Source organism: Panthera pardus, unplaced genomic scaffold (genome assembly GCF_024362965.1).
Source record: "Panthera pardus isolate Hobbes unplaced genomic scaffold, ASM2436296v1 HiC_scaffold_6, whole genome shotgun sequence".
Lineage (NCBI taxonomy): Eukaryota > Metazoa > Chordata > Mammalia > Carnivora > Felidae > Panthera > Panthera pardus.
In genome coordinates this window covers 31,463,731-31,476,323 of record NW_026526991.1, presented here as the reverse complement: position 1 = coordinate 31,476,323, position 12,593 = coordinate 31,463,731, and the positions used below count along the sequence as shown (strand labels likewise).

At 31.7% G+C, this 12,593-nt stretch overlaps 1 protein-coding gene across 4 annotated transcripts in view; it reads left to right on the top strand.

The window, feature by feature from the left end:
- TMTC3 (transmembrane O-mannosyltransferase targeting cadherins 3) overlaps positions 1-9,440 on the top strand; it is a 59,694-nt gene extending 50,254 nt beyond the window's left edge. The window contains exons 13-16 of one of the 4 annotated variants that reach the window (XR_002079109.2): positions 1,320-1,546; positions 3,245-4,227; positions 7,441-7,503; positions 8,961-9,440. Coding sequence is in view for 1 of the 4 variants with exons in the window: in XM_019446378.2 (XP_019301923.2) it covers positions 1,320-1,546; positions 3,245-4,059 (1,042 nt within the window). In the remaining 3 variants the exon portion in view is untranslated. The other 3 variants (XR_002079108.2, XR_002079107.2, XM_019446378.2) reach the window with 3 other exon arrangements.
- Positions 9,441-12,593: the final 3,153 nt, after the last annotated feature.

Genomic DNA, 12,593 nt, shown 5'->3' with positions numbered 1-12,593 from the left:
AAATACTGACAACTGATTGGTTATTATGCCTTTTATTTATCACAAAGAAACTTTTTAGTTGTCAGTACAAAAACTTTTGGCCGCACATGTTAGAGAGAACTTAATATATTTTACCATGTAAGGATTATCATTTGTATTATACTTGAGTAAAATTGTGTATTAAACTCTGCTTCATCCGCTGGCCCAGAAACCTAATCATAATTTTTAACATTGTTCTTATGGGGAAAATGCATTCAGAATTTCATTAGTTTTTGAGATAAAAATCTGTTCATAAGTTGGGAAGCTGTCTTTGTTCAGTTTTATCCAGTAGTTGTTGAAATTAGCTAAGTTTAGTGGGGTTGCATATATAAATAAAATCTGTCATGTGTTAATCTATGAAGAATTATTCAACAATCTGCATTAAAAAATAACATCTTGGACAGATGCTCTTTCCAGAAGTTGCTTTAATTGAGAATATTAGTCATTCATTTGATTTTATTCCTATGCTTATACTTAAAGGACATAATGGTATCATAATAAAAGTATTCTCATATTACTGCCTAAATTTATTTGCACATATGTGCTTAAACAAAATGACTTTTTAAAGCTCTAACAGATAATAGATCCGTATTAGAAGGATTTGTAAAATGGTTTTCAAACTGTGATCTTCTGTTCCACATGTGTTCCTCAAAGGTACCTGCAGGTGGCACTAGTGCCCTCCTACCCTGACTACTAGTCAGCTTTTTTAAAAACTCTTTTTGTTGTTTTGGGGAGTTTTTTCTTTCGTTTTAATGAATGGCCATTTTATAAGAATACATTGTAGAATACTAAATTAATATAAGAAGGGGCAAAATTTTCATTCTGCTCTTTATAAACGAGACTTCTAACATAGATTTGAATACTGGAATTTCCCCATCACTCCCATATTTATTTTCCTTCTTCAAATGCTATTATTTGGTCCCCTGAAAACTTAATCTCCCATTCTTGTCGCTGCCAATTTTATGATGTAGTCTGGTCTGCCTTCTTTCAAGATACAATTAAAGAATATATTTTCTCTGTTCCCCTTTCTTGGATACCTCCCCGCATCTTACCCTTTAAAGTCAGGTATGCTGTTTCTTTCTTTAATTATACTTGAAAACCTAACAAACCAAATTTGCTAAACTAATGAGTTCAGGTTTGAGGACATTTTCAGATATTTTTGGTAGAAAACTTTAAAAGCCTGGGTTAAAAGGAAAAAGGAAAGCTGTGAATACGTGGAAAAAGTTGAAACTTAAAAAAATTGTATCTACACATTGACATGGTAATGTTGTAAGTAAAGCTTGTGTTTGATTTTTCCACAGAGGAGAATTGCTTTTAAAAATGAATAAACCTCTTAAGGCAAAAGAAGCATATCTTAAAGCACTAGAGCTGGACAGAAATAATGCAGATCTTTGGTACAACTTGGCGATTGTTCATATTGAACTTAAAGAACCAAATGAAGCCCTAAAAAATTTTAATCGTGCTTTAGAATTAAATCCAAAGCATAAGCTAGCATTATTCAATTCTGCTATATTAATGCAAGAATCAGGTATGTTTTCTTAAAATAGTTCTATATTTAAACACATTATAGTTTGAAGTATAATGAAATCTGAACTTAAATTACATTATGAGTAGCAAACGTTTTATGAATAGTTTATATCAAAACTGCAGATAAATATAAGAATATTTAAAATACTTAAAGTTTTCAAGTAATATGCCTTAACACAATTATTAGTTCTTTGGGTATGTGTTAAGACTTAATATTCAAGCAGTCTAGTAAGCAGTGCCTTTTTAATCTATTTTGTCAATTTTATGCACAGAAATATATAATTTCTTACTCCTAAATATACCATCCAAATAATCAGAACTTGCAAAAATTCTTATATAATTATTTCTAGGGAGACGAGCATTATATTTCTATTTATTTTAGAAAAAAAACAGAACAATGTATTTTACCTTGATTTGTAAGAGCAAGTACTTTTGGTATCATTTTATATCTAGTTTTATTTTGTGACGTATTATTGTAATTTACAATTTTTTGTAATTTAACAAAACTAAATCATTCGTGACAGTAAATTAGGATCTTTGATACATGGGTACTTTAGTACTACAACAAAAGGCAGTATTTATAATTTATAATCTTAATTTTTAATTTGGAAAAAATTTGTACATTTAGATTTTTGTAGTTAAATCTTACTTTTTAAAAACTTTTACAAAAAATGAAAGAATCATAAAATCATAGTATTTGAGTTAAAGAGGGTATTTGAATTTACTTTTGCCATTGTTCTATTTAGTATATTAGAGTAAGGACCAAATAGATCTAATAATTACCCCAAATGTCATATGGCTAGTTTAGTAAAACTAGTTCAAGATAAGAACTTAAGCTGACTGATTTATTTTACAATGTTTTTTATTCATCTTACTGTCAAATAAAAGTATAGAGGAAGATATTTATGCCTGGTATTCAAAACATAAATTTAGAGAAAAGCTAATGTTTTTGTAAAGTTAGCTAACCTTGGCAATCATGAAAAATGCCCAGTATTCAACACAAGATTGCACCCTAAGATTTGTAGTTGTGGAACTTGAAGTTTTTCTATTTATTTGCAATAGAAATTATCTCAAATATTTGCATCCTAATTTATATTTAAATTTATAAGCTTTAGATTTAATGGTATATTTTTACCTTTGAAAATCTTTAAAAAATTGAAGTAATTAAAAATCTGATTTTGTAAGACTGAAACATTCTGCTTATCCAGTAGTAGTTACTATTTGCTGAGCTGTTTTACATATATCCCATGTAATGCCTAGAAAATTCAGCAGGCTAACCCAGAGAAGTTATTTGTTTAATGTATAAAGTCATAGTGTTAATAGAGTCAAGATTAGAATACATGTCATTTTTGGCAAATCCCAGGCCTCTTCCCCCTAATTGCGTTTTCTTCCTCTGCTACTACCAGTTAGATGGTTAACTAAGGAGATATGTCATCCCTTCTGATTTTTGAGGCACTCTTTCTGCTTTAAAGGAAAAGAAGTGGGCTATCATTTCAGTGTTTCAAACACAACTGTCTTTCCTGGGAAAACTTTGGGTTTTTTTCATTCCACTTTTTGATGTAGGTACAGAAATTAGTTGTTTTGATGCTGTCTTTTTGTAATCTTAACTAGATAAATACTGAAAGTGGCTTTTGTTCCTCAGGCTTATTAATTCATTTGTTAACAATATGTATTTTTTCTTTAAAAAAATTATTCTTAGGTGAGGTTAAACTTAGACCTGAAGCTAGAAAACGCCTTCTTAGCTACATAAATGAAGAGCCACAAGATGCTAATGGTTATTTCAATTTGGGAATGCTTGCCATGGATGACAAAAAGGACAGTGAAGCAGAGATGTGGATGAAGAAAGCCATAAAATTACAAGCCGATTTTAGAAGTGCTTTATTTAATCTGGCTCTCCTGTATTCTCAGACTGCAAAGGAATTAATGGCTTTGCCAATTTTGGAAGAGTTACTCAGATACTATCCTGACCATATCAAGGGTCTCATTTTAAAGGGAGACATTCTGATGAATCAAAAGAAAGATATACTTGGAGCAAAAAAATGTTTTGAAAAAATTTTGGAGATGGATCCAAACAATGTGCAAGGAAAACACAATCTTTGTGTTGTTTATTTTGAAGAGAAGGACTTACTAAAAGCTGAAAGATGCCTGGTTGAAACATTGGCATTAGCACCACATGAAGAATATATTCAACGCCATTTGAATATAGTCAGGGATAAAATATCCTCATCTAGTTTTGCAGAACAGCCAGTATCCCCAGCTGGTAAGACTTCAGGTGTAGAAGGAGACAAAATTCCAACTGAAAATGTAAAAGAAGTAAGAAGTGAACCCAGACCTACACAGATCATAAAACCAAGTGATAATAAAAGTCAGTCTAAGTCCAACAAACTATTGGGAAAAAGTGCAGACAAAGAGACCCCCCATAAAACAACAAAAGAAATCAAAGAAATTGAGAAAAAAAGAGTTGCTGCTTTAAAAAGACTAGAAGAGATTGAACGTATTTTAAATGGTGAATAGCATTATTTATCATGTGACAATGTCTTCAAATAACTTCAGTCTATCTTATGTGATTGTTTATACTGGGAGCTTTGAAAAAACAACAAGTGTACATGTGACAGTCTATCATGAGCTGCCTCTACATAGGATCAAAATACGATTTTCATTAAATACCTGTGTTACCCCAGGGTATGTATTGTATAAGATATGACAGTAGTTCTGAGTTTTGGCAAATATAGCAGAAATACTAAATTACAGTTGGCAAATTTATATCTTTTATGTAGAAGAATCTACCTGCAGAGTAATCTTGACTACTCTCAAAAATAATCTAAAGCCTGAATGATAAACCCTTGGGGGCAGATTCAACATATGCTAGTTTATTCTATGAATTTGCATTTATTAGTTGACTTCATTACCTTCTGTTACCTTTGGAATCTGACTATGGATTGAAAACACTTAATGAACACATTCTTTTTTCTTTGGTAACTTCTGTTTAACAAAGGAACTTGGCACCACAAAAGAATACTGGCTTCTTTTAGGTTATGTTCTTTGGTTGATTTTTAGAAGGACTGCCAGGTAAAACTTTTTAAAATAAGTCCTATGACATGTTAGTTTAAGAATGTATTTTTCATAATTGTGTGCTTGTCCTTAACTTTACTCTGAAATGCAATTTTTAATCAGGTAAAGTTTTAAATACACACACACATTTCTAATGGTGCTCATATATACTGTATTTTTATTTTTTTACATACTGAGAGTTTCACAGCATGAACCCCACATAAATCATAGCTATCTTTGATTTTTTTACTCCCCAAACTGTTCAGGTTTATTAGAGTCTAGTCAGATTGAAAAAGTTCCAATAATTATAACTTCATTTAAACTTTTGAGTTAAAACATAATAAGATTCTCTTTCATCTTAGTGTTCTCTCTCTAGTGTTATTTGAATTTTAATTGTTCCAAAAACATAATCATTCTTAGATACTTTAAACAACTAAATTGAGTTCTTTATTTAACTGAAGGCAAAACAATGTGACAAAGTTTTATTTTTAAACACTAAGTTCTTGATATCTTCCTATGGTGTATATTTTTATTAAATATTTATTTTGACTACTGAGCTTTCATAAAAAATTTAAAGCTGTTTTAATTCCATCAACTATGGAAAACAAATTGCTGTTGCATTTTCCTATAAATGCATATATTACAGTTTAAACAAAATTTCATCGTCTTTGGCATACTTTCCAGCTATAAAAGGTAGTTAGCCTCATATAGGATTAATAGTTAATTTTAGCAAATTTAAACCTGAAAACTGTTAGGTTGAAGAGTAGATATAAATCAAATTTATTAATTTATATCTGATTTTTTGAGTTAAAATACATTTCAAATGAGTTTTACAGTATCGAGTAAAGTTGGTTTTAATTTAAAATGTTAAAGCTCAAGCTATCATCCTGAGATAGTAACTGATTTCTAATTATGTAGAATTTAAAAAACTGTATTTCTGTTCCTCTGAGATAACTAAATTGTTTCAAAAATCATTACTGTAAGTTTTTATAAAGAAATATTTTCTAAATAGGTCACAAGAAACATAGTCTACATTAAAGACCCACTCTTACTAGCTTCCCTGAGGTTGTGTCATAGATTATTTTTTAGGCAATTTAAATCAAGCACTGACACCAGTCATAGTTCATTTTTGATTTAGGAGATTCTATTCAGGATTTAAAGCAATACCCAGTTTCAGTTTTTAAATTATGGATTTGTGACTCCAGGTATAAGATGGAGAATACCTCATATACTATGACTTGAAAAACAAAATCTATGTTAATCTTATGTTCTCTCCACGTATCTTGAGAAAAAGTTTCTGAGTTTGATCTCTTCTGTTATAGTATCAAACAAAGATAATTCAGAAAAGTAAAGAGAATCTTTCATGACAGCAGATTATAATAAGAGCTTTGAGTAATATTTTAATAAAATTGTATAACTATTGAAAAGATAAAAAATATATTGTTATCCAATGATTTTTATAGAAAAAAAGAATTTCCTCCTTATTTGCACTTAGAACAATGCCTATCATGTAGGAAGTGCTCATGTATTTGAGTTTTAAATAATTTATTTAAGTCAAATCCACCCTGAGTAATTAATGATTTTTCCAAATTAATGTTTCAACCCTCACTTCATATTAGAATCATTTGGAGGGCTCTTAAATATGAATCCCACCCCACAACAATTTAATCTGAATTTCTTAGGGGGCCATGCTTCTATTTTTCTTAAAGTTCTCAGGTTCTAATTTGTAGTCAGGGTTAATGACCACTGCTCAAAATTAGTTCAGGAAATTCTAAATTAGTTCAAGAAAATCCTCTTTATCTCTTCTGTGTTAACTTTTTAATTTAGTAACATAACCCGGTTAAGTTTTGATGTTTTAATAATTATGCTCTTCTGATAACTAGTATTTATTTCATCTTAAGTACCGTCAAGCTTGCTTATGTGTAAGGTGATTATTCTCTTTAAACTCATAGTAGAAATTTTATTGAAGCTGTTCAAGTGAAAAAAGGTAATAGATTTTTTCCCACCTCTTTGGAACTGCCTTTATAGGGATATGGATGGTTAGGGGCATTTTAGTACAGGTCACTAACCTATGGTTCATAGTTGTAGGCATCTGTATGTTTGGAAAAGAAAGCTTATCATAGGTCTGTGTGCTGGTAAAGCGATGTAGTTTTAGTTCTCACTGTTTTACAAAAGAATATATTCTCCCAGGAGTTCTAGGAAAGCTTTGACAATCCCGAAGGGGCAGTTAGGTTACTTTTTCACTGCTCAGAAGAAAGAATTACATTTTTCTCCTATTGCTCCTATGGTATTTCCTTGTTAACATTCAGAATTGGGAGGTTTATCTTGTAACTATACCAGTAAGTGATTTCATGAAGCTCATGACTTGGAGGATAAAACAAATATGTTTGCAATTTTGTGTTTACGTTTATGTAAATATTTAGTATGTGAATTACACAATTCTAATAAAACCTCATGCGTTTTCATTACATCTAATTTGACCTCTCCACTTCATGTTGCAGAATACTTCTTTGAAGATGCTTTAATGAGAACTATTATGAAAATATATAGATTTGTATGTCAGTTTCTACTTCAGAAATCCATATATTTGTCATATTTATTTTTTTAAAAACTTCCTAATTGTTTGCATGACTAAATGATATTTAAAATGAACCCCCCAAAATATCTGGTACCTTTGTCCAAAATTTTGTCTCTTGGAAGCTATCAGCCATCCATGTTAAGGGTTTATAAGAAAATAGTTTAATATTATATGCATTTTATATTATGGTGGTGTCTGTGTGTACCATATTTCTAAATATTCAGTATAAAATGCTTTTTAAAACCTTCACCTGAATTGCCTTTTAGTGTTCAAATGAGAAGTACAGTAGTGTATCAACAGATTTCTGCCCCACAAAGACAGAAGAGCTGGTGGGTAGTTTTTATTAGCAGTGATATGAGAAAGACGTGTTAAATTGCTTCAAGAACAGTGATACATTTTCAACCCTTAGTGACAGAAACTAAAGAAAATGAGACAAATTCAAATATGGATTTTTATACACATAAGTAGAAGTCAGTGTGGTGAAATAATTAGGAGTCTGAGTTATGGATCTGCCTGGATTCAAATCTTGGTACCACCCTTACTAATATAACTTAAAGGAATGTTTAACCTATATGTCCTTGGTTTACATTTATATAGGTTTAATATGTATATATCCTATTGTATAAACTGGCAGGTATTTTTGTAACTATAAATAATGCATGCTCAGCCATGTACATTGTAAATAGTCTTTACCAAACATGTTTGATAAGGACCATAATTAACATCACGTAGTAAATTGTGTTAAAGAAAAGCCATGATTTATTTGATGTAATTGGCTTAATTTTTTTTCACGTAGTATCAACATGAATCTGTTTACAGCTGTAACCAACCAGTAGTACTGATCTATCCATCCAGTGTTGTCTTTATTTTATTTGATTGTGGCTTGATAATATTTTATTAGATTGGGAAAACTAAAGAAACAATGGTTTTAGTTTTGCTAAAGACTGGCCTTATTAATGAACAGCTTTCCTAACAAGTGATTATTGACTTTTAGCGGGTGTTAACATCTGTTTCATAACATGGCAGTATGTTTATATGTCAGAAGTTTTATGACATTTCTAAGTTGATTTGTTGAAATAAATTCAGCAAGTGGAAAAATCTATATATTTATATTAAAAATATTAATATATTTAAATTGTTTAGGATAGTTCGTGGTATAGTAAATGATAGATGTTAATCATTAATGTAATCATAAGGCTTAGGTATGTAGTAAATAATAGATGTTAATCATTAATGTAATCACAGGCTTAGGCTTGCATTTGATACATATGATTTGCTTTATGTGTTAGCAGAGATAATGTTAATGATGGTTGTGTAGCAAACAGATTATTAGATATTTAATGCTGGTTCCTTAGCTAGCTAAGGAACTTGTTCTTTGCTGTTCACTGCTTTTAGGAAGGTAGCATAAGATAAAATCTTTCCTAAAAGTCTCTGAAGACTTAATCTCAGGCAAATTCATGTTCTTTGGAACCCACTTTATTCAAAGTAACATTTCTGTGACTCTGCCAATGGATAGCATAATTCCCGTCAAGTCGTGTTTTTATTGTATAGGAACCTGATGCCTTCAGTTTTTACCTTAAGCAAAATACTTCTCACCAAACCATTCTAGTTTTCCCTTTCTTAAAGACTTCAGTGGTTAAACTCCATTGTCCTTATTCCTTCCTTCCCCCATGGATTTAGTTTCTGATATTAGGAAAGTCATCTGATTAATCCATGTTAAACTACAAATGATAGGTCTTGTTAGTCATCTTAACAGTAAATCAAATGAACTTCTTTCTTTATAAAGTTGCAGGCAATACAGTGGGAGTTATTTGAGGGATATGGAGTTTCTCCACCATTCCGCCTATCTAAGCAAGGAATTGCGAAAGACCACAGAAAATCTTTGTAACTGCAAGAAGGCCACTTATGACCAGAATCCTGTTTTTGATGGGCACTGGCAGGCCAGGTAACTGCCTTTTGGGAGTGGAATCAGAGTAATCAAACTGTCAGCAGAATTGGACTTATGCTCAATAGTGACATCTGTAAAACTAATTCCTGAGTAGTGAATATACAGATCTTACTTGATTTATGATGGGGTTACATACTAATAAACCCGTTGAAGTTGAAAATATTGTAAGTTGAAAATGTTCTTAATACATCTAACTTAGTGAACATCATAGCTTAGCCTATGTTAAATGTTCTCAGAACAATTACATTAGCCTACAATTGGGCAAAATCATTAGACACAAAGCCTGTTTTATAATAAAGTGTTGAATGTCTCATGAAACTATTGAATACTGTACTGAAAGTGAAAAACAGTGGTTGTATGGGTATAGAACAGTTGTCAGTGTATTGATTATCTCATGGCTGGCTGATCCTGCCCACCACCATACTAGAGAGTATCATACTGGGTATCACTAGCCCAGGACAGGATCAAAATTCAAACTGAAATACAGTTTCTACTGAATGTATATCTCTTACACCATCATAAAGGCAAAAAATCATAAGTCAAACCATTGTAAATTGGGAACCTTTTGTAGTGTGTACATTTTTAATACATGATCTCTTTATATGACACTGCAATTTCCCTTGGTGATGGATCTGCAGTGTCATTTGCAAGCTTTTTAATTTATTCCTCTACCTTAAGTACCAATGTTCTCTCTTCTACCCTTTTTATTTCCCTGTTTCCTTTGAGCAGTGGTTTCAGCTTTATAGGATTCCAAACCTCCAGCCTAGAGTTTCTCTAAACTTCAGGACCATGAACCCAGTGATCTATTAAACATCACATCCAGAGGTGTTCATTCCTCCCATCCTCTCTTCCAAACCCCATGCCTATTGGATAAGTTTAAGAAAGAGAAACTAAAAGAAAAAGTATATCCAGTTTAAAGCAGGGAAGGAGGAGGTAGGGGAGAAACCAAAAGAACATGAGAGCTTACTAATGGTTTATTTACTCAAAAACAGTGGCAAAGTTTAAGACATCATTAAACATTATGGGGCTTAGGTTAAAAACAAATACTACAAATATATGAACAATTTGTAACTTTTAATCCATCAGAAGAAAACTCACCGTAGCCCGATGGAATTTAGTAATGGGGCCAGGGCAAATGAAAGTGCAGTACAAAAAAAGATGCTAAGATATAAAGGACTAATGTAGCAGTAATTCAAATGAATGTAAAATAAGTTAAACCTAACAAAAAATAAGCTGTTAGAGCTCTCTTTTGTTTTCATTATATTCAACTAAGTTTTATATAATTACATTGAGTTATAGATACAAGGTCCAACAACATGTTGTCCCTGAAACGCTTTTATATAGAAGCAAAAGTATGAGAAAAAGCCTACCAGTAAATATGAATCAAAGCAAGCCAGGGTAACAATTTTAATACATGACAAAACAAAATTCAAGGCCAGAAGAGAAGATGAATGATGCATACTAGTAAAAGGAACAATGTAACAAGACATGTCCATCATAAACACATACATCAACAATATAATCTAAAAATAACAGCGAGTAATAGTACAGGGAAATAAATCAGAAATTGTAACTAGAGATTTTAAGGAGTAATAGTACAGGGAAATCAGAAATTGTAACTAGAGATTTTAACAAAATCCTCTGAGAAACTAAGGGGTCAAGCAGAGAAAAAAATAACTGGATAAAGATCTAAATAACCTTGACCTATTAAATTTATATAGAATTTCACTTGACACAATGCATTATTTCCTAGCACATAAGGAATCTTTACAAAACCACACTATGTATCAGACCATAAAGGAAACCTCAGTAAATTCCAAGACCGTGCTCTTTAATCATAATGCAAATGTTCACAGTAGCTTTATTCATGGTAACAAAACTGGAGACAGCCCAAATGCTCATCAGATAAATGGATAAACAAAGCGCAATCTATTCAAATGAAACACTCTTCAGCAATTAAAAAAAAAAAAAAATTGTATCTCTGAGCAAAAAGAAGCCATATACAAGAGTACATCATATATGATTGCATTTATATGCAATTCCAGAGCGGACTATTTGTAAATTTCTAGTACTAAAGTATGGGTCAGGAGCGAAGGAAGCCAAAGGAATTTTTTAGGGTGATACAAATATTCATGACCCAACAATTCTACTCTGAGGTGTACTGACAAAAATATACCTACACATGCTCTACAAGATACAAGAATAATCTTAGGATTAACTGTGCAAGCTCCAACCTTGAAATAACCAAAATACTCATGAAAACCAGACAAGATATTTATGATATAGTCAAACGATGAAATGCTATGAATATATAATGAATATGCATGAATCACTGCTACATGAAGCAACATGGCTGGGTCTCGCAAATATAATACTGGATAAAGCCAAACACAAAAGATACTACTATTACAATTCTATTAATATGAAACTCAAAACTGGCACGATGAATTTGTGCTGTTACAAGTCAGAATAGTGGTTCTGTTAGGAAGGGAAATAGAATGTTTATTGGAAAGGAATGTGAAGTGGGCATTGATGTTCTGGTCTGCTTCTTGGTCTGAGGGATATTTGCACAGATATGTTCAATTTTTGGCAATTCATGATATATGCTTTTTTCCAGATGTATAATAAACCTCAAAAAGAAGTGTAATATTAAAAGATGTGTTAAAAATATGGAAAAATACAATAAAAATTTAGGTGAACCATTTATAAAAGAATTCTACAATCAGTTTAGTAATATCAAATACAGAGAATGACTGGAAGAATGTACCATAGAATATTTTTAAAACAGTTTTATTGAGATAATTGACATACAGTGAACTGTTCATATCTAAAGTGTACAATTGGTTAAATTTGACACTTATATACACCTGTGAAACCATCACCATAATCATGATAGTGAACATATACACTTCTCAAAGTTTCTCATGCCCTGAGTAGTCCCTCCAGTCCCACTATTCCTTTCCAGCCCTGTCCCTAAAACAATTGATCTGCTTTATGCCTCTGTAGATTAGTTTACCTTTTCTACAGTTATATATAAGGGCATCATACATTATTTGTCTGGCTTTCCACTCTTGCAATGGACTGAATGTTTGTGCCCCACCTACAGATTCATATGTTGAAGTCTGAACCCCTAATATAATCAGAGATGGAGCACTTGGGAGGTAATTAGGTTTAGATAAGTTCATAACAGTGGGGATGGGATGGGATTAGTGTTTTTATAAGAAGAGGAAGAGAGATCAGAGTTCTGTCTTCCCACTTGATGAGAACACAGCAAGACGGCAGCCATCTGCATGGCAAGGAGAGAGTTTTCACTGGGCGTGAGTACCTGCTGGCTCTTTGTTGTCAGCCTCCAGAACTATCAGTAATAAATATCTGTTGTTTAAGCCACCAGGTCTGTGGCATTTTGTTATAGCAACCCAAGCTAAGACACACTCAAAAAAAATTTTAGACGCATTCATCAATAGTTTATTA